The 23,434-nt window shown below is 39.0% G+C and overlaps 4 protein-coding genes across 4 annotated transcripts; 2 read left to right on the top strand and 2 right to left on the bottom strand.

Annotated features, from left to right (window-relative positions):
• Positions 1–7,598: 7,598 nt before the first annotated feature.
• arf6a (ADP-ribosylation factor 6a) lies at positions 7,599–9,234 on the bottom strand. The gene is made up of 3 exons (XM_035524816.1): positions 9,108–9,234; positions 8,885–8,943; positions 7,599–8,786 (listed from the first exon to the last, which is right to left on the bottom strand). The coding sequence occupies exon 3, from the start codon at positions 8,157–8,159 to the stop codon at positions 7,632–7,634; it is 528 nt and encodes a 175-aa protein (XP_035380709.1). The 5' UTR covers positions 8,160–8,786; positions 8,885–8,943; positions 9,108–9,234; the 3' UTR covers positions 7,599–7,631.
• Positions 9,235–10,422: 1,188 nt separating this feature from the next.
• Positions 10,423–17,323, top strand: prpf39 (PRP39 pre-mRNA processing factor 39 homolog (yeast)). The gene is made up of 14 exons (XM_026997643.2): positions 10,423–10,568; positions 11,670–12,292; positions 12,376–12,501; positions 12,596–12,714; positions 12,819–12,986; positions 13,249–13,420; positions 13,837–13,944; positions 14,102–14,266; positions 14,684–14,810; positions 14,973–15,241; positions 15,405–15,589; positions 16,130–16,204; positions 16,371–16,488; positions 16,877–17,323. The coding sequence occupies exons 1-14, from the start codon at positions 10,556–10,558 to the stop codon at positions 16,964–16,966; spliced, it is 2,358 nt and encodes a 785-aa protein (XP_026853444.2). The 5' UTR covers positions 10,423–10,555; the 3' UTR covers positions 16,967–17,323.
• A 1,397-nt stretch (positions 17,324–18,720) lies between these two features.
• Positions 18,721–20,358, top strand: faua (FAU ubiquitin like and ribosomal protein S30 fusion a). The gene is made up of 5 exons (XM_026997745.2): positions 18,721–18,807; positions 19,435–19,517; positions 19,599–19,743; positions 19,929–19,984; positions 20,179–20,358. Exons 2-5 carry the CDS (start codon positions 19,443–19,445, stop codon positions 20,302–20,304), a joined length of 402 nt encoding a protein of 133 aa, XP_026853546.1. The 5' UTR covers positions 18,721–18,807; positions 19,435–19,442; the 3' UTR covers positions 20,305–20,358.
• Positions 20,359–20,614: 256 nt separating this feature from the next.
• On the bottom strand, positions 20,615–22,897 carry fkbp3 (FKBP prolyl isomerase 3). The gene is made up of 7 exons (XM_026997734.2): positions 22,781–22,897; positions 22,304–22,405; positions 22,050–22,148; positions 21,837–21,972; positions 21,238–21,305; positions 21,053–21,150; positions 20,615–20,901 (listed from the first exon to the last, which is right to left on the bottom strand). The coding sequence occupies exons 1-7, from the start codon at positions 22,883–22,885 to the stop codon at positions 20,847–20,849; spliced, it is 663 nt and encodes a 220-aa protein (XP_026853535.2). The 5' UTR covers positions 22,886–22,897; the 3' UTR covers positions 20,615–20,846.
• Positions 22,898–23,434: the final 537 nt, after the last annotated feature.

Genomic DNA, 23,434 nt, shown 5'->3' with positions numbered 1-23,434 from the left:
TATTAGAGGTGTGTCATTGGACTTCCTACGACATCTAAAGACGTTTATTTTTTTTCCTAAGACATGGTTGGTTTTCACTTGAAACGTGTTAATAGAAATCTCTAGCTACGCTCTAACCAAAGACAAAATTCCGTATTGCTTCTTTTTCTTTAAGTATTTCTAGGACAAAATATCCCTCTGTAGACTGTTCTGAGTGCGAGGCTTGCCTTTAACCATTACGTCAGTCTGAATAGTAAGCTAAACAGTAGTTTATGATAAACTAATGCTTAAAACAGAAGAAATTTCGTTACATTAAAAATGAGTAAATCTTTACTTGTGCAGTTGTTATGCATAGCACATTTTTTAATGCGACTTGAGTCACCATTTCAGTGGTGACTGCACTGCCAAGTAGAAAACGAGGATGCGTTCAGATTCATTCATAGAATCGGAAAATACTCATCCTGTGCATATAGTGAATTTTATCATATCATATTTGGTCTTTTATCATATTCAGAAGTTGAAAGCTTATCTAGGAACTTGTGTACACTAATAGTCTGATCTCATCTCGTATCAACACTACCCAGAACAGAAAAGAACTTGTATTCCTAAATGAAAAGAGAAGGTTGACCACCGGGAGGCGCCGCATTGATCAGCGCAGAAAAGCACATTGGACACGTTGACACACACTGTACGCGATGCATGGTAGTGCTAGTATGTAATCATCTGAACATGCCCATGGCACTTATGAACTATTAAAATGATATGAAGTTATGTAATCTAGACTACATCACGTCACGCTATCAGTGAAAGGCCCCAAATTTATTAGACATGGAACCTTTCTTTAAAAAAAAAAAGAAAAAAGAAAAAAAAAAAAGTAAATTGTCAATAAGCATGTTATTGTTCCTTGTTAATTATTGTATCTGATTGCATACATCTAAGATGGGAATATCGTTATCATTAAAGTAGCTCTATTGGTCCATTAATAGGATGGGTAAACACCAGTTATGCTTTTAGATGGCTTGTTAATGGATACAACAGCATATGCTAAACTTCCTTGCCCACCTGTCATAATTTTCCTTATTGTGGATCAGAATAAAATGTAATTTGTCTGTCTAAAAGGATAAAAAGAAACAGGGTTTCTAAACCACTTCTGCTACTCTGTAATCCTCTGCTGTATTCCTCAGTCCTGCATATCTAATGTTTCAGCGGTTCCCAGGCTCCTGTTTCAAGCATTAATGCCAGAAAGGATAAAATGCTGACAGCATAGACAGGTACTTTGGAAAGGCCTTGACCCTGGCAGCCAAACAGCATTCATATGCCATCCCTTTTTCCAGTATTAGGAGGGTCATCACATAACACTGTTATCTTGTCATATGTTTGAAGATTTGAGAGGGATAATGGAGGAAAAGAAAGTATCAGAAGAAGCTTCTGAAGCACTGTCAACATCACTCACATAAATGTGCACAGCAAACACAAACTGCAGGCTAACGATCTTTAGAATAATCCTTGTGAATCTCTGCATAAATGAACCTAAACTGTTATCAGACGAGGCTAATGCAAAGCACCATAAATACGAGTATATATATATATATATATATATATATGTGCTATAAGTATTAGCATAATACAATTAAGTGTCGTATGATACAGTTGTGAGTGCATTGTTTACACACAGTCTTCTGCAGTATTTAACGTAATATCACAATTATTCAGAACTGATGGATATGGAGAAATAATTGTAGGGGAGTGTTTTCTAATTTCATTCCAATACCCTGTGTAGGTCTTATCGCATATTTAAAGGTCCCTCTTGAACTGTAGCTAATGCAGGGCTCTTCTGGTAATGTTCAAATCAGGTCGGATAAAAGTCTGAGGGTGAAAATTTGAACAATGAAACAATTAGATGTTTATGGACATATTTAGACATATTTTGTTTTACAGTGGCAAAACACTGGAATTCTAAAAAAACCTGTGATTTCCTAGTCAACACAAGCAGTCTTTTCAGGGCTATTATGTTATGTTTTGAGCACCCGACAGACACCTTGACAGAGCAAACCCTATTGTGACACGGGGTGAAATATGAAACCACAGTCTTCTAAGTAATCAGTCCTAGTAGGAGGACAACTGTAGTTCAGCCAAAATGAATCCTTCTCAGCTCAACAAATAATGTGGTTGGAAGAGGCTGCTAAGAGCCACAGGAGAACCTGTTGAAAAGCTCAGATAAATTTCTTTGGCAGCAGCGGTTGTTGTGGGAAAGTATTTTGTACATTGTAAGAAATACTGATATATTAGAGAAACATGACCCCTTTTAATGCAGATTATTGTTAAAGATTTATTAATGGATTATAAATATTTAACAAAAATGTGGATAATCCTATGTATAACTATATGCATATGAATAGGCACTTGCAAAGCCTAATGCAACCTGGTTTAGCACTTTAAATAAATATTTGTTTTTAGTCTGCTCAAATTCTGTACATGGGATAAATGTGATAAACAATCTATTGAACAAAATTAATAATTAAACACACTTGTGCTTCTGTAATTATGTCAGGGTCTTATACATTTGGCCTTTAGCCAGTGAGAATGTAAAACAATGTTCCTATCCATCATAACGTATTACCATGTGTTACACTGGAAGTGCACACAATTTTCTGTCATACTGGATAATACTGCTGATCATAATTTCAGGTAAAAGAAACAGTTTTTCAGTATCATATGTTGCACGTCCCCGTGAACGTAACCATTCCACATATGCAGGAACACAAAGCTATCACCAGACACAAAATCCTGAAGGCCTTTTAATTGTTTTCATATGTATATGGGAAAAGAAAAAGCTTTAAAAATGGTTTCTAGGGATTTAACTTGATGCAGCTTTAAGACAAGCAAAACAAGCACAAGGAACAAATAGAATGCAGGCTGCTCAGTGATATTGTTTGGGTTTTTGAGATTACTGGCAAAATATATTTTGCAATTTGTGTTTCTAAGTTAAGGAAGGCTTAATGCTATGTGCTAATCCCTTGTTAGTCTGGCCAAGCCTATTTAAATAGTCTGTAGATAATGTGAGAGGAAGTGATTAGCCTGATAATTAATTTGTAAATACAATAAAACAATGAAGTACACAAGCAGAAACATTTTAAATATCAGAAGTACAATAACAAAATTTACCCAACTGGTAGCGTGTAAGTGCACAGTGTAAGTGTAAAAAAGACTGTATAGACTTTTCTAACGTGATAGATTTACAATTAGTGCATAATTTACCATGCTGTGGATTTACCCATTTGTTTCAGTTAAATCTATTTTCTATATGTTAGGAGCTATATTATGCTCAACACCATTATACACACTATGTCTGCAACTGTTTGACATTTTAATTGAGAATTAATTACATTTTATAAATCAACTTGCACAAGAAAAGTTCAATAATAAAGTTCAATAATAATGCTAAGATTAAATCTATTTCTAGTTGTCACTGGTTATCCAGAGAGATCAAACAATCAGTCAGTCTCTAACTAGAAGCTAGTAGAATGAAATCTCTTTTAATAATCCTTAGAAATTTCTAAATTATCTATTTATCTCAAACTTCATTTTGGAACAGATGAGTACAATTGGTATCTATAGCAAAAGTAATGCTTGCCTGGAGGAGGGTAGGGGGTTTAAAACGTAGTGTCGCTCCCACAAGTATTGAGTGGAAGGCTCAGATGAAATTGATTTCTTTGAATAGCAGCTGTACTTTGTGCTTAGCCACTTTTGTGTAGCCTTGTCTCTGGCAGCCATCAATCCCTCCCAGGGCTGCAGATACAACTGGAAAACTGATATAGTGTGTGTATTCCAAACACATTGCTGTTCTGTTACACTAATCTGTGTTGTGTGTCCTAAGATGATCATGCCCGAACACCAATGAGCCATGCCTGACTTGTGGGCAATGGATGGTCAGCAATCACAGGAACTTTTGGCCTTTCCTTATAGACACTTGACATGCATTATTGCAAACATTGCTTAAAAACAACAAACTGATTTTGCACATTGTTTTAGCAAAAAAAACTACAATTTTCTTATTTTCAGTTGTTGCTGAATATGTATCATATTTATAGCATTTAGCTGATGCTTTTGTCCAAAGCCACTTACAATTATAATTGAATACAACATGAACAATTGATGGTTAAGCGCCTTACTCAGGGCCCCAACAGTGACAGCCTGGTGGGGGGGGGGGGGGGGTGTTGTACTGGCAACCTTCTAATTACTACTTGAGTATGTGAAACACTGAGCTACCACTGCCCCAAGAAGGAAGTATCTATCTATCTATCTATCTATCTATCTATCTATCTATCTATCTATCTATCTATCTATCTATCTATCTATCTATCTATCTATCTATCTATCGATCTATCTATCGATCGATCTATCGATCGATCTATCTATAAACATATTTATCTGTTTATGACAACTGTATTAGTATGTAAAAATACCTAATGAAGGCCATATGTATTGTTCTGTAGTGTGCTATCACTTTGCAGGTGAGAAGCAACATTAAAACTAGAACATAAAAACTAAAACTAGAAGCTGCCCAAATAAACAATACAGGGAACCCACAAGGTTCATTAAACTTCATTCTTTGAAGAACAGCCCTATCCTACACAGTACCCAGATCCACCCTCCCTTACTATTCAAACTATTCATGCTCATAATTTTCAGTGTCTTCTGTAAAATTGTCACTGAATTGCCAACAAATCAGATGGACAATCTTTTCATTATATCAAATAGGACACTCCTGTTCTTTGGTAACACTTGTAGAGACATGTAGTACAAGTAACCTCTGTAATTTTGCCTAATCCTTTGAAGACTGAGGGGAAGATTAATGTAAATAAATGTTAGTGCTACACCCTGCTCTAAAACAATGGCCCTGAACAAAAACAGCCACTATGAGTTACACTTAGCTTCTGAGTACAGAGACACCTAAGGAAGCTCAGTATTAGACCTCCATTTGTTTCCTATTATCTCTACTCCCTGCACACAAACAACCCCATTTCATTTGAAACATTAGGAGTGTGATGCAGGGGTGACAGGCAATTTCACAAATAGATGTACATATGCAACGATCAAATTCTCATTTGAAGTAATGAATGGCTGCTTATTTGATCTGTTTTGGAATTGATTAACCCAACTAATGCTGAATGTCCTTCATCTGCGCCATAATCTGACTAGCACAGCTCTTGCAACACAGTAACAGGTCAAACTCCATGGCAGCCTTCACTAAACAAACATGTTTAGTGATTACTAAATATGGGTAGATATTCCCTTATTACAGAACCTTAAGGGTAGACTGAGGTTATCATTACAGCATAATCCAAAAAGACTGCAGAGCTGGTTATTATATTGTCATATTGCTGTCTTTTAATTGTCTAAAATTCATTTTTGACCACTCTTTGAACAGCCGTGATGACACAGAGGAAAGCAGTTGTGAGAGCAATTCTTCCAGCAATTTCTGCATTTAAAGGATGATGTCATGTTTCTAGAGCTGGTTTGACCCCTTCTAGTACTAATGTTTAGCAATAATACAGTTTTCTAACATTTTTGCCAGTTGTCCAATATCTGGATTGAGAGCAAATAATGTGTTTAGTACATCATTGTAACCCTATATATATTTCTTGCATAGCAGATGAAGGACCTTTTGACTAAAATGTCCTGCTTGTCTGGAAACTTTGAGTACTTCACTACCAGTTTGCAGTTGCTCACCTGTAAACAAATATATTTATTACATAAGTACATGCATACACACACGCTCACACATCTTCTTCAGATATGAGTGCATTATAAGAGTATGCTGCATCATTCACTGACACAGAGCAACCATCAGCTGCACAGTCATGTAATTTATATAATAATCTATATACATCTTTAGGCCAATCTAGCACCAGCAAGATTATCAAGACAGTTAATATGGATACAAATTGTGTGTAAAAAAGTAGTGCAATATAGTACTGAATATTTTTTCTGATTTAATTACACCTTTCAAGAGTTATAACTTCAGTGTGACATTGCTGCCCACAATAAAATTTGTTTTCCTTAATAAATTTTTTGGAATCTTCACATATAACTAAGTATTATTAACTAAAATCACGTCAACCCTAGTCTAATGAATGTCGATACGGGTCTGCTGGTTAACAGCTAAACTGGTGTATTGTTTTATTTATGACATTGAACATCATAAAAATCTGTTATGGTTAAACAGTAATAAAAAGATCTCACATTGTATGCTCATATCTCAAACACTTCACACTATTTTGAGCCAAAATGGGCCAAGACTGAATTAATAATATTCACACCCTACACCCAAAAGCTCCCTTTTTGCATGATACTCTTAAAAACTAAACCATTATAACTTCTCAAGAAGCTGCAATTTGATAGTTGAACTGAATATACTTTTTATTTATTTAGCATAAATTGATCAAAAGAATTAAACAATGCAATGTTAATTTATTAAGACAAACAAGGACTTGTCTGACTGCACTACATGACTGCGCAGCCGATGTGTTCACAGCCCAGGATCCAGATCACCATGAAACAGCCACGTAACCAAGGGCAGTGGGAGTAGTAAACACTTTCTGGGGTCCAAAGTCAGTTTAGATATGCTGAAGTGTTCACTTAAGGGGTTTTTGTCCTCATTCCCCCCACTGACACCATTATTGATAACTTCCCCGCTGTGTTTTTGCACAGCACTCCGTCACACTTGCTCATCTCTTGTGAAGCACCTCTGGTATGTGGCACTCAAGAAATGGCCAAACAATGTTAACACTCAACTACAGTGGAATCTCCTCACATAAAAAAGGAAAATCCAGTGTCACCAACAAAAGGTATGGGGTGGCATAACATGTTACAACTTATGCACAGACTATTTGTGAACATATATGGAGTTAAGAGAATGATATGCCATCATTTTCTTGTTTGTACTCTGCATTCAGAGGCTTTTTTCACTCTTTATATATTCGCATTCTTGGAACAAAATGGCAGTTGAATATAGGTTAGGAGATATGTTACCATTTCTAGGACACAAATACAGATAACATATCTGGGTGTGAAGCCTTGGAGTGCAAGTGAGTGAGCAAGAGAGAAAAAGAGAAAGGGTGGGTGGCACTTCCATTTCATTCATGTGCAAAATCTGGTTTCCCTGGATGCAAATGAAGACAAAAAAAAAAAGAAAAGAAAAAAAGATGACTTTATAACAATGGTACCTTGGTTGAAAGGAAAGATGATCAGTGATTAGCCCAAAGTCATCCAATGAAAAAAAAAAAAAGAAAGAAATCTTAAGATGGAAACAAATCTACATCAACATGTCTCCAAAACAATACTTTATGTAATATTGTGAGACAGTAATTATCATTTCAATGTAACAGAATTATAGTGCCAAAGCAAACTTAAGAGGCTGACAAAACAAAAACACAAAAAACCCAAATCTGATGCAATTTCAAGGAAAACTGGTATAGGGATTCATCAAAATGAAAAACAGAATTATAATCAAACTTCTCTTTTCTGAGTGAGAAGTTTTGTTAAATGCTTCGGTTCTTCAATTTTTTACTCCTTTTTACCCCCCCCACCCCCCACCCCCCACCCCCCACCCCCCACCTTGCACTGACCAGTCCAAAGTATGCAGTACATTAAGATTTGTAATTTGAAGTGAGCCAGGTCAGCCCCTCATATAGTCCATCACCTGTTGTTGCGCAGGAAGGCTGAACGTACCAATTTCTATCTCGGATGCGGGTTAACCCAAGCTTCTCTTGTATCTCATGTGGTTTCATTGCATCAGGCAGGTCTTGCTTGTTGGCAAAAATCAAGATAATTGCATCCCTCATTTCACGGTCATTGATGATGCGGTGAAGCTCCTGTCGTGCCTCATCGATGCGATCTCTGTCAGCACAGTCCACCACAAAGATGAGCCCCTGGGTGCCGGTGTAGTAGTGCCGCCAAAGGGGCCGGATCTTATCCTGACCTCCGACGTCCCACACATTAAACTTAACATTCTTATAGGTAACAGTTTCAACGTTAAAACCAACAGTTGGAATAGTGGTGACAGATTGTCCGAGTTTCAATTTGTATAAGATAGTTGTCTTACCAGCAGCATCAAGTCCAAGCATCAATATTCTCATCTCCTTGTTCCCAAAGATCTTTGAAAGCATTTTCCCCATTTTGTTGGCTGTGCATATATTATGTTTATTATGAAGGAAATAGCATGTGCTTTTTGGTGTTTTACCTTTGGCTGAATTATGTGCTACTTTAATACTTAAGCCTTTGTATGCAGCACACCAACGCTGAGACACTTAGAAAATGCAAAAATGCTGCTTCCCAATTTTTTTTTAATTAGTTAAAAGTATCACCCTAATACGATTCAAGGCGGGAGTTTTGTACCATCAACTGAAAATCTCTCAGACAAAAAAAAAAACCAAAAACCCAACAACAACAACAAAAAAACCCCCCACCCCCCTAAATCTGACATACAAACGAAACAAACACTAAACCAAGTTAAAATGTGCACCGGTGAGGGTGTGGATAAGCAGCCGTCTTGAACCTGTCGCGGTGTCCTGGTAGCTCATTAACAAAAGGGCAATAGCGTACGTTTATTTTGTGACAACTTCCGAAGGGTAGATCCTTAAAATCCAATTTCAAAAACTAAGAATATTCTGTTGTCTTCACTGCAAAATTATTGGAGCTGTATTGCAGACTTCAAATTAAACAGCAGCGCTGAAACAGGCCCACTCGACAGCCCGCAATAGTTCAGACTTCCTTCTTGTATGCCGGCTGCCCCCTCGCCTATCCTGTCGGCAGAATCGAGCAGCGGGATTCACTTTACGAGTTCATGGTTAAAAATATATTCTAAATGGCGTACCAACAAGCTGGGAACTATACAACTGACCAAGAAAACTTAAAAGGTCATTGATTCAGACGAGTTTTCGTTCTCCCTCTCTTCTCTCCCTGAAAACACAAGAGCGGTTAAGAAAAGGGAGGGGTATCAGACAGAACACAACTTTAATCGGCCACTCTGATGTCTAGTTTCCTGATGCACAGAATCGCAGAACAACTAGCTAACAATAGTCGGATACGCCTTGTTTCAGGAGCTGGCAAAAATCTGCAGTTACCTTCAAATGCGGCGTGCCCCGTTTCCCAAATATATTAGCTACCCTTTTCTCTTCTGTTCCCCTCCAGTCGTTCGTTCAGTCACACAGCCGTGCTGTGTTACCGGAAAAGGTGCGGACCTAGTTCACCCGCCACTTCCTCTCAATTGCTCATGGACTACGCCATTTAGCAGTCGCGCGCTGAGAGGCTCAAGCACAAGTCTGTCTCGGGTTGAATGAAATGGACGCCATTTAGTTTCGAGCAACGTAAAAAAAATCGTTGGCTGAGAATATGTGGATATGGGGACCTCAAGAAATAAATGTATTATATGAATCAATTAAATGGAGATATAAAATGAAAATCATGACACCTTAATGACCGATTTATATCACGGATTTGTTCCATAGATAACGGCTAGCAAGTCGGTGGCGTCATTTTACGTATTAGGGCGGGTTTAATGACGTTCAAGCGGTTAATACATTAGTATCGAAAGTCTGTTGTTATATCTTCAAATTAGGGCTAATATATGGTCATTTACGTTATCTTGTAAAAATAATTGTAACGGTCTGTGCTTACTAGAGCCACCGGATTGTGACCAGAAGAGTTAAAAGTAGGGTAATGAAGTAGGTATGTGAGTGTAGACCACTGACTATGGCTTATACATATTACTTTGAAAACTACCTACAATATATCTGGCGAATCTGGTTGGAAAATAAATAAATGTTTCCTGTTTGATGTGTTCTTTCGTTGCATTTAGGGAAAGGTAATAATGACAGAGCTAGGCATGACTTATAATTAAGTCTTGGACGTTTACATTTCAACTGCATATATTTTAGCCCACCTTGCTGTTCACACGGAATAGGAATGTCAGAATAAAATGTCATGTCATAATAGACTCTAGGTTATTACACAAGTAACTTAGAATCATTTGGTTTACTTTGTAACGGATGCCTGCTGAAAATTATAAACAGACATCACTGGGCCTAATGCAATAACTGCAGTAACCCTGGAATTTTCTAAATAGGCATTTGTGTATAACAAATATGACATAGCATACCTATTGTCATATTTTTGTGTCATATGTTCAAATACTAGTAGCCTGCCACTTAGTGCTATGGCGCATAGGCAAATTGCACACAGTTGCCCACTTAAGCTACTATAACCTAGATAAAACCATCAACTGATCAAATATATATTTAATTAAAGAGACGCACGTCCAATGTAACTGTTTAAACGGGTAATACGTCTAATTACTATTGAAAAGACTATTTCAAACGGGCCCCAAACCGACGTCAGGAAGTGTTTCCAACAATCAGCTGCGCACGCAGTACACATGCGCAGAACATTTTTGCCCTTCTTTAACAGTCGACGGTGTGGTGAGGGTAGAATGAGAATTGGGTAACGAGACCACATGTTGTTGAACAAATAACTTTAAAGAAGTTAAGATAAATACTCGTTTAAACTACGTTTCATGGAACATTCTGGTAAGTATGAACATACGTTTAAAATGTACTTTATGACTTGGAGGTTTTCTATACTCTTCTTTCCGCTGCAACGACGTCAAAGATGGTGTCTGTTAGCAGCGTTTTTGTATCTTGTTAGCTACTTAGCTGCTAGCTGACTAGGCCCAAAACCAAACCAAGGTTGTTAACGCTAGCTAGCCATTACTGGTTTGGGGCTACGCCAAACACCCAGTTAACTAACTAACTAACTAGCTAGCTACGTAAGTACAAATAATGAAGAACCAGGCTTTATTTATACATATATCGCTCGGTAACTTAAATTTTCTCAAATATTAGCGCCAAGAAAACGGTATCGTAGCGAGCCTTAATTTAACGCTAGCTGTCGATCTCGCTAGTGAGTGACGCGTTATTTAATTCGATAGCTAGCTAGCTAACATAATGTGCACGTTAAATAGGTTAGCTGTTTATTTAGCTAGAAAGCCAGCCAGCGAAACATTGCCTAGACTTGTGATATATAGTTTAACGGTCTAGTCCATATTACTGTATCGGAAGGCCTTCGAAACTTCGAGAATATGTAGCTAGCTATCTAGTTAGCCAATTAGCACGTGGTCAGCACGACATACGAAAAACGGAATGGATCGCACTAGCTAGTTTGCAATGGCTGACTATTTCAAAGAGCTCAACTTTAGTGACAAATTAGCTCAAAGCTATCAATTGTAAGCTGGCTTTGCTAGGTACATTCGTAATTAATCAGTAAATGCAGTATTTGTATGCGTTTTAAATTAATTTTGCATAAATTTAGGCAATAATTAGCTATGTAGTTACAGGCTACATGAAGTCGAATTGAATTGGGTAGCTAGCGTTAGCTGTCCTACTTAAGTAGCAAATTATTTCTCTATTGGAAGTTGTTGTAATCTACGTGCTACATTGTTGGATTCTGTAATCGTGTACATTTTAAGTAAGGTTAATTTTCCTTTGGCGTCATGGAATCAAACATTTCGTCATTCTTATTGTGTTCGGTTTTTACCATTCTTGAATACAGGGCAGTTGCTTAAATTCAGGGTAGAAAGACCACGACGACTGCTCTAACAATGCAATTCTGATCATTTTCTCAAATTGTAGACTTGCATCTCTCAGACGAGCCCATGACGGGGATGGTTGACACAAGTGCCCCTGACAATGGGGACACTACTGGTGTGGAAGGTTCAGGAGATGGCTTCACTACTGACCTTCCCAACCTGATCAATAATGCTCAGTGGTCAATGGACCAAGTTCCCGACACCTTTGTTGCTCTTGCAAACCAGCAGAACCCAGAACAAGACCAGGTGCAACATGCTGCTACTACTATGGAGCAGTGCCATGTATTCTCAGTAGATGGGAAGGAGCAATCTGCTGTTGGGGACATGAAGCAAGAATCTGGTCTTTTTGATCAGAGTGGTGTGGAACAGCCTGGTAACGCTGCACATGTTGAAACCCAGTCTGAAGCAAATGGACAGACTGCAGAGGTTCTTCCCAGCGAGTCAGAGCTGAGCTCAGAAAAGCAGGCCGAGTCAGGAAATTCAGGCAGTCCTGCAAACATGGAACTTGAGGATGCATCAAAAGAGGAAAGTGAAGATGGTGCGAGTGATGCGTCACTGCACAAACCATCTCTTCCCTCTGATTTTGACAGGCTTTATAAGGTAGTTGAAGATAACCCTGAAGATTTTAATGGCTGGGTCTACCTCCTGCAGTATGTGGAACAAGAGGTAAGTGCCACATAGCTCATTGACCTTTTTTATTTGTTTTATATATTAAATGTGGAGTTTTAATGGGGAAAATGTTGTTCCAGAACCACCTCTTGGCTTCAAGAAAGGCATTTGATGCCTTTTTCCTTCACTATCCCTACTGCTATGGGTACTGGAAGAAATATGCAGACATTGAGAAAAAGCATGGTTGTATACAGGTAGCAGATGAGGTAAGGCACTTTTTCTTTGAGAATTCAACATTAACCTGTTAACTTTCATCTTATTTGCATGTTTCTCACCAGTATACCTTTTTTGTCCTCTCAGGTATATCGTAGGGGTCTGCAGGCAATTCCTTTAAGTGTTGACCTGTGGCTTCATTATATAACCTTTCTAAGAGAGAACCAAGACACCAGTGATGGGGAGGCTGAAAACCGCATACGAGCGTGAGTATATCCTCCTTTCCCCCCCTCATTACAAAAAATGGATGGACAAATGGGGTAGAACATGGTGATTTTTATCTATTTTTGTGTTCATCATTTCCTTTTAGTGTCTATGAGCATGCAGTTCTAGCAGCGGGTACTGACTTCCGTTCTGACCGTTTGTGGGAAGCTTATATTAACTGGGAGACGGAGCAAGAGAAGCTGGCCAATGTTACAGCAATTTATGACCGCATCCTTGGTATTCCTACGCAGCTATACTCCCAACACTTCCAAAGGTTTGTGCATGTCTGTGTATGTGCACACGTGCAGAAATGCACCCAAAATATGGGAAGTCTTTTATTGACATCTTTTAAGATTTGTTACACTTTTAGATTACATTGGTATTGAAATCTATTGGCATCTTCGTTCTTTCCTTGAGTAACCTAGGTTTTGTCAGTTACTGACCAAAAAAATGCTTTGGTCCATACAGAGTTATTTATGTGCATGTTAAGCACATTTGTGGGTTTAAATTTAACTTAACATGTCTGCTGTTCTCAGGTTCAAAGAACATGTCCAGAACAATAATCCCAAGCACTTCCTGTCTGAAGAGGAGTTTGTTCAGCTGAGGTTGGAGTTAGCTGCTGCCAATAAGCCAAGTGCAGAGGGAGAGGAAGAAGTCCCGAGTGAGGAGCTTCCACCAGGCATGGAAGACCTTCCTGACCCTGCAAAGGTAAGAAGCCAGGCCTTGCTCTGCGAGGGTCAAAAACATGCCAGAGATAGGGAGGATCCTACCTGATCCTGGAGAGAAGCGAATCTGTACAGGTTTGAAGAGGTGTCTTTCCGTTAGCAGCCAATGAATACCTGAGGATCCAAGTTGGCATCCAATCAGGGACTCGAGATAAAAGTGGGACGGGACCGTGACGGAATGACACGTCCCTCAACCCCCCTTCCCCCAGCAGCACGGCTTGGGCCACAGCTGATGTGCAGGGTGTGCATACCATACTTATCCCAGCGCAAGATTCTACTTGTTTCTCTCGAGCTCATGGTGATGTAAACCCTTGGTAGCTGGATATGCTGTTTGCACATCACTCTATGTTGAGTGTGGAGTTATAATGTGAATGGTTATGCAGTTCATTTACCCTCCAGAGAGTCACAGAGATTGAGAACATGCGGCATCGGGTGATTGAGACGCGCCAAGAGATATTTAACCACAACGAGCATGAAGTCAGCAAGCGCTGGGCCTTTGAAGAAGGGGTGAGTTTTCCCTTTTCCCCCTCTAAGTTTGTGGTTTGGAAAAATATAGCAAACATAACTAAGGAAGTTATAACTTTAAATGTAACTGAGAATATAAGGCGTTTAAGTTGAGGTGGATCATATGATAAACGCATTGTCCCTTCACCCTCCAACATAGATCAAGCGTCCATACTTCCACGTAAAAGCCCTGGAGAAGACTCAGCTCAGCAACTGGAGGGAATACCTGGACTTTGAGCTGGAGAATGGGACTCCGGAGCGTGTCGTCGTTCTGTTTGAGCGCTGCCTGATTGCCTGTGCCCTTTACGAGGAGTTCTGGATAAAGGTAAATGGGGCTTCCTTGGCAGAGACTTTCCTTCCTCCTTCCCCCATCAACGATTTCACTTCCTCAGTAAAACTTCCTGCACTCTTTGCGTGTAACGTTGATATTTGACTGTATCTGTTGCATTAGGGGATGGCCAGCTTGCCACACAAGATTTGACTCCAGCATATGCCAACTTCGTTGCATCTCTCCGTCTCCCACTACCTTACAGAAACTTATCTTATTGGTTCCATAAAGGTGCTGACGGGTTTAAAACAGAAATTCTCAAAACGATCTTGTCAATGGAAATTCACTGGTGCAGGAATCTAAATGAAAGTGTAATTTCTGTGTTTGTTTCCCCCCCCTTTCCTCCTTTTATTCCCCTCTCTGTCCCCCCCCCCCCTTTGTTTCCTTTCTTTACTCCTTTTTTTTTTTTTTAAGTATGCCAAGTATTTGGAGAGCTACAGCACAGAGGGAGTGAGACACGTGTTCAAGAAGGCATGCACCATCCACCTGCCTAAGAAGCCAACCATTCATGTTCTCTGGGCAGCCTTTGAAGAGCAGCAAGGCAAGTGTCCCTTTCACAGCATTCTCAACAAAATGTTTTCAAGCTTAGTTGGATGTCGTCTTGTCAGAAATTCATAACAATGCCAATACTTAATGCTGTAATGCTTTTATTCCTAGACATGCATTTCTTCTAGCTTTCTAAGGTTTTGCTTTGTTTGTACAGGGAACATAGAAGATGCTCGGGGCATCCTTAAAGGTCTGGAAGAAGCAGTCCCAGGCCTGGCCATGGTGAGACTGCGGCGGGTGAGTCTGGAGCGTCGTCATGGGAACTTGGATGAAGCTGAGGCCCTGCTGCGGGACGCCATCACGAATGGGAAAAACGCAAGCGAATCATCGTTCTACTCGGTGAAACTAGCTCGACAGCTCCTGAAAGTGCAGCGGAGTATCGGAAAGGCTAGGAATGTACTCTTGGAGGCCATTGAAAAAGATGAGGTATGGCTGACTTTCATAAATTTCACTGCATTTACTCCTTCAAACAATTTGCTTTTCATTTTAAAAAGTCCTAAAAATGTTTGGTTAGTAAGATGCTGGGGAGAGGTTTTATAGTGCAGGAAAAGATGATAAACGTGTTGAACTTTTTTCTGTGTATTTGCAGACCTGTCCTAAACTGTACTTGAACCTGTTGGAGCTGGAATACAGTGGGGATGTGCAGCAGAATGAGGCTGAGATTCTAGCCTGCTTTGACCGGGCACTCTCCAGTCCCATGCTTCTGGAGTCCCGTGTCACTTTCTCTCAACGCAAAGTGGAGTTTCTTGAAGATTTTGGCAGTGACATTAATGTGTGAGTTTAGATTTATTTTTTTAATAAACTTTGCTCTGTGCTAACCATTCATGTCTCTCTACCCTCTAAACTGTCTTTCTCCAAGTTTTTTTAGGCAACACTTTTCCATTACCAGTTGGGGAGACAATCGTTTCTAGAGGTGGTTTTGCTTTTTTGTTGCAGGATTGTGGACCTGGAATAAAATGATGTAGCTCCTCTAACTGTTGGTGGGCTTGTGCAAGCAAACAGAAAATTGATATTTAAATGTTTGGAGGTAAAAGGGGCAAGCGTGTGGCATTTACTATGGGGGGGTTTAAAACCTGACAAATCCAGGTTTGGTAGGCGTTATGTTGAGCCATTGCAGGTTCTTGGCTTCAATTTGGTACTAGGTCAGTACCAGAACCAACAGAAAATGGTTGCAGCTTGTTTTTTAGGATTGTGGACATCCTGAAATGTGACGCTTCCCAGTTCTGGTTTGGTAATGTAATGGGTAAGCCATTACTGATTTTTAATCTTTTTAAATTTTTCTGTACATAAAATCTGATTTGTTCCTCACTTTAGGCTTGTAACTGCATATGAACAACACCAGAAACTTCTGAAAGAGCAAGAGACAACAAAGAGAAAATCAGACAATGGGTAAGAAACTGATTTCAGTGATGAATTGTTAGTACTTGGGCAAAATAACCTAGCCAGAAAAATAACATTTGAGGTTTTAAATAGTGTTTTGTGCATACTTGAAATGTTTTATAGGTTTTTCCAAGTTACAGTTCATAAAAAAAAATTACATCTGTGCTTTTGGCAGGTCTCAAGAGCCAGACTTGAAGAGACAGCGCATGGATGATGGCTCTGCTGCATCAGTCCAAATGATGCCTGACATGCAGGCCAACCATGGAGCATACAACTATAACAACTGGTATCAGGTCAGTGTTTATTTAGCTATATACAAAGGTTACATAGTTTTTCTCCTCTGCAGAGAGGTGTTGGAGGGCAGTTGCCAAATTGGGATTTTAGGTTTTTAACCGTTTCTCTTATGAATTTGTATATTTTTATTGCAGGCTTTTAAAGCAAGAGAGGCCGCATGCTTGTCTGTACAGAATTTAATACTATATTAAACTTTTTTTTTTTTTTTTTTTTAATTTTGCATTTTTATCATGACCCTGAATGTTACTTTTCTCCTACTGGATTCTTGAATCTCCATTCAAACAGCCACATGCATTACTTCCTAGGCTGCTTTGACTGAAAGGCCTCCCTGTAAATATTTAGGTTATCACATTTTAAAAATTGTATTTTCCATTTGCCTCTTCACAGCAATACAACTCCTGGGGAAGTCAAAACTCTTGGGGTCAGTATGGTCAGTATGGTCAGTATAACCAGTACTACCCTCCACCCCCTACCTGATGTCCTACAGTACGACTGAGCTCCGCAAAGATGTCCTTTTTACCTGTTCTTATTGCTTCTCTTTGATGTTCTCATTTATTCCAGATTACTTTTTGAGCATGTATGTTTGGGGGGGAAAAAGTGAACTTTCCCTCTGTAAAACGGTGTAGATGACGAGTTTAATTTTAGCTTAATTTAGTGTGGTCCCTTTTGAAACTTTATTTGGAAAATTTGTATGGAAGGATGTGAAAAGTTAAGGAACATTTATATCTGCTCTCTTTACATGTGACATCTTGTTTTCAGAGCCAAAAGTGAAATGAAGGCTTTTTTTTTTTTATTTTGACTTAATTTCATAATAAAGAGATTGGTATCATTGAATGTTCTTATTACTCTTCACTCACTCAAAGGTCTGTCAGGGTTGTAAAGAACACCATTAGCTGATGGTGATCCTAAAGTTATTGCTGTAATCCCATCTTGTTTTTGGAGCAATAGCTTGATTGAGAAATGCATTACTCACAAATGGCACTCATTACAAACAGCCTCTTGATTACACTATATAGGCAAAAGTATGTGGACACACTAGGCATTTTTAGCCACAGTTATTGCTAACGGGTGAGTAAAATCAAGCACCTAGCCATACAATCTCCAGAGGTAAACTGGCACCACAACGGGTGATCCTGAAAAGCAGTTTCTTTTAAATATAGGCTGCTGTCTTTTGCTGTAAGGTTTTTTTTTTTTTCCTGCCGTTTTAGATCTGCCTGTCAACAGCAAACTATAAAAATGTAAGTACATGGGAGCAACAAAACCTCAGCCATTAAGTTGCACATCTCAACTCAGTCTTGCCAAGTGCTGAAGTTCACTGTAAATCACCTACCTTCTGTTGTATCACTTAGTGCACATTTCCAGATAATGACAAGCACAGGCTGAAGTGCTGAAAAGCATTCCTCAACTGGACTCTGGAGCAGTGGAAATGTGTCTTGGAGTGATGAATCACACTTTATTGTCTAGAAATCTGATGAATGAGGGGTTGGTGGAAGCTATGAAAGCGTATAGCTAATGTAAAGCTTAGTGGAGCATGGTTAATAGTCTGGGGCTGTGTTTGGTAAGGATATAGTTTAATGCATGTTTATTTTAGACAACTGCCCTTCCACGTTTGTGGAGGCATTTGATGCAGGTATTTTTCAGTTCCAGCATGTAAGTGCCCCTGTGTTCTTGTGACAAAATGGCTACAAACGATCAGATTACAAAATCGTGTAATGCCTACCCAGAAAAGCAAAAACCAACTGCAAGAGGAGCATGGGGTGCAGTGCCCATGCTTTTTGAAAGGCATGTTCGGTGAAGTCATATAGTTATGTATGTTGGGAGTGCTAGATTCGTCTTTAAATGGCCACTTTTCTGATAGGGTCAGTATACTTTATTTTCGTTATTCAAATTTTAAAATTTTGAAAAAATATTTTTGAATTGGAACGGGGAAAAGCACATCTAGAATTTTATACAGCGGCTGTACGTTTTTGGGCAGTCTATCGACTGCCTGAAAACACCGAAAGTATACGCACAATTTCGTCAACTTTCAACCCGTTGTTTAGGGTGTGCATTAAATTAGCTACCTCGCACTGCATCGCTCAATGCTAAAATCGCCAGCTTCCCTCCAAGCTCAGCTCAAGCGCACTAAAGCGAAATAACACGAGAATGGGAGACTCAGCATGGCCCAACCGTCCTGGCGCCATGTCTCGCGTGACCAACGGGCGTTGTCTACGTGTGACGTAAACACTTCCCGGCATTCTTATTCTTGCACATGCGCTCAGCCAACAATGTGCAACGTCCTTTTCTCGCCTTGTGTAGAGTGATAAGCACCGTGCGATGTAAGGCCTGTTTGTGATTTAGTTAATTTGTCCTGTTTTGGCGGCAATATTGCATTTAAACTCTGTTGAGATTCAAAATTCAGCGTTTAGAATGTGTTTTCCAGGCAATGTGTTATATACGGGGAATATTTTACTTATATTTTTAGCCATGTATAACACGCGAGTGCTATAGCTAGCCAGTAAAGTTAACTTGACATAGCTTATAAGTTAAAGCAGTTACTTATTATGCACACTATCTAAACGCAGATGCCTTTTGTATAATAGTTTGAAATTTGCAATTTTGCCAGGCAAAAATGTTAGGAAAACGCGTCATCGAAATAGCTTTACGAAACAGCTAATTTACGGTTAGCTAACTGGCTTGGATGGCTAGTGAGCTTGTTGGCTCGTGAGTAGTCGCGGTTTACTTAGCCCAGTTTCCGCAAACACTGAATTAACTGAGGCTGACACTAGTTCAAACGTACTAAAAAATTGACTTTTGTCAAAGCGTTAGGTAGGATACATCATAAGAATTCAAAATAGAAACACACTAAAAGAGAAATAGATGAAATGAGCAGCATAGTTTAGAGAATCTATAACAATATGTAGATTGTAATGGTTGGAAAATTAAGCTTTTATCTCTTGCATCAGAAATCGACATGCAGCTCTTTCTGCGTGCGGAGAACCTACACACCCTTGAGGTGACTGGACAGGAGACTGTCCAGGACATTAAGGTGAGAACTATATTAAATCATTTGATTTATGGACACCTGTATGTACATAGAAATCCAACTAAAGACATTCTGTCCTTCTAGACCCATGTCCAGACTTTGGAAGGTCTGTCTGTAGATGAGCAGGTGGTTATGCTGGCTGGTACCCCACTTGAAGATGGTGCCACACTTCTGAACTGTGGCATTTCAGAACACTGCACCCTGGAGGTGGTTGGCAGGCTTCTAGGAGGCAAGTACATTAGTTGTCAATTTAGCTTTAATGTTTATACTGTAGAAGGCTCATAGCATTTTGTTCTGCTGTGTCCATCTTAAATGTACATACATTTAGTCATGCTCCTTCATGATTGTTATTCCTGACGAGTCAGGTTTTGCTGGAATGGGCTTTACTATTGTTTTCCTTTTCCTCTTTTTCAGGTAAGGTGCATGGTTCCCTGGCTCGTGCTGGTAAAGTACGAGGACAGACACCCAAGGTGATTAATAAATTGTGAATGTGTTATGTTTGAGACTGGTGCAAGTTAAATGATTCTAAAACTCACCATTTAATTAATAGCAATACTTAAGTCATGTTTTCACAGGTATAGAAATGTCAACTTTGAAGTTTTGGCATTACAAGTTGGTAAAGGCAATATAAGCAGTAATTGATTATTCTGCCTTGCTGTTTTAGGTGGACAAACAAGAGAAGAAGAAGAAGAAGACGGGCCGTGCAAAGCGTCGCATCCAGTACAATCGTCGCTTTGTGAATGTGGTGCCCACCTTTGGAAAAAAGAAGGGTCCTAATGCCAACTCCTAAATAGTTTTATGGAGAAACTTGTTCGTAATAAAGTTCCAGTTGGGGGAAAAATGACTTCTGACTCCATGTCAACTACATTTCCATTCAACTGTTTTGTAGATGCACCGTTGTGTTGGAGTTCACCTTCATGAAAGAAAATGTCATAGTGGAACACTTAATGTTGAGTGTTTGATGCATGGACTTATCCAACAAGTTATTTCACTATGATACAGTGGGCATGTGTAGTCCCTGGGTATCAAACCCATGACTTTGGTGCTAGTAGCACTTTGCTCTACCAACTGATCCACAATAAGAAGACTAGATACACAGCTTTAGTTCAGTGTTGGTTTTATTTGAACATCTTGAAACATGCAAAAAATTGGACTGTTTAATGCAGAAGTTGTGCTGCTTATCACAACACGAGTTTTAACAAAGGTCAAGACAAACGACCACACCCATCCCTCCTGTTGATGGTTAACCCTGTTCACTTGACATTAGGAGTATGTTCTGCAGTTGAAGCTGTCTGCCACTCAAGACACTCTTTGCAGTCCAAGTTATGAGTATTAATCAACAGATACCAATTCAACCTCAAAAATAAGTTTAGCATTTGGTGGGATTCTGTATGGAGGGTTAAGGGTGCAAAATATTGAAACTTAACTGGGGGTGATTAGGTATTAGTTTTACTATAAATTTGTATTGAAATTGAATGAAATTCCATATGCTGTGTAACAAGTGCATTAACAACCACAGTGAAATGTCAAAAGGATACTTGGAATCAGGAAGACCTTTTTTGCCATATGCCCATTCTGACTCAATTTCCAGTCGTGCAGTCTCACCTTTACTCATGGTCAGAAGCCCCTCATCCCACTAGTGTATATGAAAACAAATGTCAAAATAATAGGAATATACATGTACTATAAAGGAATTAATAAGGCATGAACAAAAACAACTCACTCCTCTGATAACTTTGCCCATCCCAACCTTAAAAGAAAGTGGTTTAGCCTGTTTCTTTTTCCGTGCACCTGCAAAGACAGAAACAGCCAATTGTTTGTCAACATTTTTGTTTGTCCAATTCCAAGTCCTAAATTGCAGTTAGGTTTGTTCAATTAAGCTTTTATCTGTGAAGATATTTTTAATATACATGTTACTAGTCATTATTGCCTAAAATACAATAATACAGTGGTAATGCAGTACAAATACAGTGCAGCATAATACATTTGCTTGCAAAGGCTTCTAGCAATATTGTAGATTTTTTGTTTACCTGTGAACATTTGAGCTCTTGCAATGAAAAACCATACATGTCCATTTAGTTTTTCAACATTCCACAAAATTAAAATAAAGTATAAATGAAGCATATTTAGCATTTTAAGGTATTTTTAATGTAAAGGTTGTACAAAATCAAAAACTAAGCAGTTACACAAAGGAGAAATGGCTGTTGTATAGGTTTTTTTTTTTTTTTTTTTTTGCAAGGGCTCAATACATTTGTGTCAGCCACAATGGTCTGTGACAGCCAAGTAATCACACAAAATGCATGCTGGAAAGCAGTTGGGAACCTGTTGGGATGTTGGTGTCGAAGACAGTGCCATCCTCAAGCGTCCCAGTGTACCAACATGACACTGTCTCACCCTTTTTTGGGAAGTTGGACTTATCTCCTTTCTTGAGCACTGTCTTTGTGAATTTTGGGGGACCCTGGGCAGAAACAAAAACACTTCTAACATCTTTTAAAGCTACATCTAGTTTGGACTCAAATAACGTAGTTGTAATACCTCATCCACAATGTCTGTTTTTGTTTCTTTGAGCTTCTCTTCAATTTTCACAGCTTTCACCTCCTGAGTGACCTCCTCCACCTCAGTGCCTTTAAACCTCTGCCAACACCACAGTTAGGCTGTCATTTTTCAGCCAGTGCAACCCCTTGACTCAACTCGGTTTGGAAGAAATAAGGTCAAATTAAGCTTAGTAAAATAGAGCACAATAAAACGCATCACAGCAATGTCCCAATATGCAATTTTCTAGGATTTACCTTGCTCTCAAAAAGCTGGTTGTAGGCTACGATGAGGTGTTCCTTTTTTGCAGTTTTTGCAACATTTTTGATATTTCCCAGAAGTTTTTGCTCTGCAAGAAACTGAAAGCACAAAGAAACACTGGACCTAAATGCACTTGCCCACTCACACTCTATAGGTGATGCTAGAATGTAAAAAAGGTGCAGTGACATGCACATCCAGAGACCAGTTTTGTTTACAAAAATGTGAGAATTTCCTAGACATGCAATCGTCTACAGTGTGGTATCCGAATAATAAACCATTGGAGGAACATCGGAGAAGTGAGAAAGTACATCACCAGTTATCCTATATGATCGAATTAGTCAGATAGGTAGATAGCTAGCTGCATGATGTTAGCTACGTAGCTAACGTACATCTGCTGTACAACAAATAAATTAGTTCGCGACAGAATGTATAGCCTACAAAAGCATCTTGGCATGGATAATATCTAAGAATACCGAATGGGATGCATTATCCTGAATAAACTTGATTAGGTCTTTTTTGGGTACATCATCACTTTTCAGTTTCTCATCGCCCCACTCTCGTGTTGGTTCAGCAGCCATTTTCCCTACAAACTTCACGAACTTTGACCACTTACACAATAGCCAATCAGCTTGTTTCATGCTCACCCATGCCTTGTCCGTCAATGTATATTGACAGAGCTAGTATTCTCCCGGTGCACTGAGGGGATCTGGGAGAATTTGACCTTTTAGCAGATTTAATTCACTCATATAGTTAACTATAATTTGATAAATTGATTAATCTAGGGCTTATAGTAGCATTATTGTAAGACCTTACTCTAAAGGACCTTATTAAATCCACTGTTGTGTATATTTGCATCATTACTGTGTAATTGTAAAAACGGAATATTGACACAAACATACAATATCATGACAAATTTTGTTTTATTAATGAATTTATCTTTTAAATTAATAGGCTCCACACTGTGAATCAATGACACACATACTGTTTTCTTTGCCAAAATGCACACGTATGTTTTTGGTAATGTTCTCTGACATTTCTTCCTATACTCACTTTAACTCTGGAGTGAAAAACTAACCAAATAGCTTGCCACCCTACCATCAATTTTAAGCTAAAAAAAATACCTGAAT

Source organism: Electrophorus electricus, chromosome 3 (genome assembly GCF_013358815.1).
Source record: "Electrophorus electricus isolate fEleEle1 chromosome 3, fEleEle1.pri, whole genome shotgun sequence".
In the NCBI taxonomy this organism is placed as follows: domain Eukaryota; kingdom Metazoa; phylum Chordata; class Actinopteri; order Gymnotiformes; family Gymnotidae; genus Electrophorus; species Electrophorus electricus.
This window is presented reverse-complemented; position numbering and strand designations above follow the sequence as displayed.

Bases quoted from the DNA above. Each gene is read 5' to 3' on its own strand.
- fkbp3 (XM_026997734.2), bottom strand. From the start codon at position 22,885: ATGGCTGCTGAACCAACACGAGAGTGGGGCGATGAGAAACTGAAAAGT. The intron at 22,406-22,780 runs GTATTCTTAGAT...TTGTGCTTTCAG, and splicing joins AGGATAATGCATCCCATTCG to TTTCTTGCAGAGCAAAAACT. The intron at 22,149-22,303 runs GTAAATCCTAGA...TGGTGTTGGCAG, and splicing joins ACCAGCTTTTTGAGAGCAAG to AGGTTTAAAGGCACTGAGGT.
- arf6a (XM_035524816.1), bottom strand. From the start codon at position 8,159: ATGGGGAAAATGCTTTCAAAGATCTTTGGGAACAAGGAGATGAGAATA.
- faua (XM_026997745.2), top strand. From the start codon at position 19,443: ATGCAGCTCTTTCTGCGTGCGGAGAACCTACACACCCTTGAGGTGACT. The intron at 19,744-19,928 runs GCAAGTACATTA...CCTCTTTTTCAG, and splicing joins GGTTGGCAGGCTTCTAGGAG to GTAAGGTGCATGGTTCCCTG. The intron at 19,985-20,178 runs GTGATTAATAAA...TTGCTGTTTTAG, and splicing joins TACGAGGACAGACACCCAAG to GTGGACAAACAAGAGAAGAA.
- prpf39 (XM_026997643.2), top strand. The intron at 12,715-12,818 runs GTGAGTATATCC...ATTTCCTTTTAG, and splicing joins GCTGAAAACCGCATACGAGC to TGTCTATGAGCATGCAGTTC. The intron at 13,421-13,836 runs GTAAGAAGCCAG...TTTACCCTCCAG, and splicing joins ACCTTCCTGACCCTGCAAAG to AGAGTCACAGAGATTGAGAA.